The sequence below is a fragment of the Pteropus alecto genome, unplaced genomic scaffold (assembly GCF_000325575.1).
Source record: "Pteropus alecto unplaced genomic scaffold, ASM32557v1 scaffold43, whole genome shotgun sequence".
Lineage (NCBI taxonomy): Eukaryota > Metazoa > Chordata > Mammalia > Chiroptera > Pteropodidae > Pteropus > Pteropus alecto.
This window is the reverse complement of record NW_006435764.1, coordinates 1,194,644-1,195,806: the sequence shown is the minus strand read 5'-3', so window position 1 is coordinate 1,195,806 and position 1,163 is coordinate 1,194,644. Positions and strand designations below refer to the sequence as shown.

The 1,163-nt window shown below is 71.9% G+C and overlaps 1 protein-coding gene across 1 annotated transcript in view; it reads left to right on the top strand.

The window, feature by feature from the left end:
- Positions 1-436, top strand: part of LOC102881117 (insulin) — a 4,209-nt gene extending 3,773 nt beyond the window's left edge. Inside the window, exon 4 of the mRNA XM_006910977.1 lies at positions 291-436. Coding sequence (XP_006911039.1) covers positions 291-436 — 146 coding nt within the window. The remainder of the gene's footprint in view (positions 1-290) is intronic.
- The last annotated feature ends 727 nt before the right edge of the window (positions 437-1,163 follow it).

The window sequence follows — 1,163 nt, the reverse complement described above, 5'->3', positions numbered from 1 at the left end:
GACGCTCTTGGGGCGTCACGGGGTGATGGGGACCCGGCCTCCTGCCCGCACACCTGTGGGAAGAGCCCCGTGCTCTCGGGGCAGTGGGACAGGGCCCAGTCCTGGGAGCTGGGGTGGGCTGCAAAGAGTCAGGAGTGGGGGGCAGGCCCAGGGGCCCCGGGGGCGGCTGCAGGATGTGGAGGCCAGGCCGGGAGGCGTGCGTCGGCTCTCCCAGGGCCGTGTGGGGCTGGGGGGTGGGCAGCGGGGCCGCTCTCTGCCCTGACCCTCGTCCCTGTCTCTTCTCCGGGCAGGCGGGGAGGTGGAGCTGGGCGGGGGCCCCGGCGCGGGCAGCCGGCAGGCCCTGGCGCTGGAGGGCCCCCCGCAGAAGCGCGGCATCGTGGACCAGTGCTGCACCAGCATCTGCTCCCTCTACCAGCTGGAGAACTATTGCAACTAGCCGGCTGCACCCCTCGTCCCGCCTCCGCCCCCTGAGCGACCTAATAAACCCCTCGAATGAGCCTGGGCAGTGTTTTCTGTGTGGGGAGAGCTGGGGGGCAGGGTGGGGCCCAGGCTGGCCCGCTGGCCAGGGCCGTGGCTTCTGGGGGACCTCTCCCCGAGCCCCACTTCTCTGTCCTCTCTGCGCCGGCCCCTCCGAGCTTCCTCTGCCCTCTGCGTGTCCGCGGGCAACGCCCCGCAGCTGGCGAGCTCCTGCCGGCTGCCTGCAGCCCCTGCCCTGGGGTGCGGGGAGGACCCCCCCGGCCCGGGCTGCTGGAGGGCAGGACTGAGACGGGGCTGTGGGGTCTGTGGGAGCTGCGTGGGGCTGGCTGGGAGCTGACCCCTGCAAGCTCCAAAGCCCTGGGATGGACATGCCAGTGACCCCTGCTCTCAGGGCTGGTCCTGATGGAGCCCCCTTGGAGGGAAGTGGCCGGGTGGGGGCAGGCAGGGGACAGAGAGAGGTATGGCAGGCTGCTCATCTGGGCCTTTCCCAGTGTCCCCCACCGGCCCGATTCTGGGCGGGCCCAGGGCAGCCTCAGCCCCCCGCCTGGATCCAGCCAGAGGATACCCTGGAGGAAGCAGGGCAGACTGCACGGGACCCCGGAGCCTGGGGACCGGCTCGGACCACCACAGGCCTGGGGTCCAGCGCTCTGGGCATCCTGGCTGTGTCCCCCTGAAAACTGCACCCC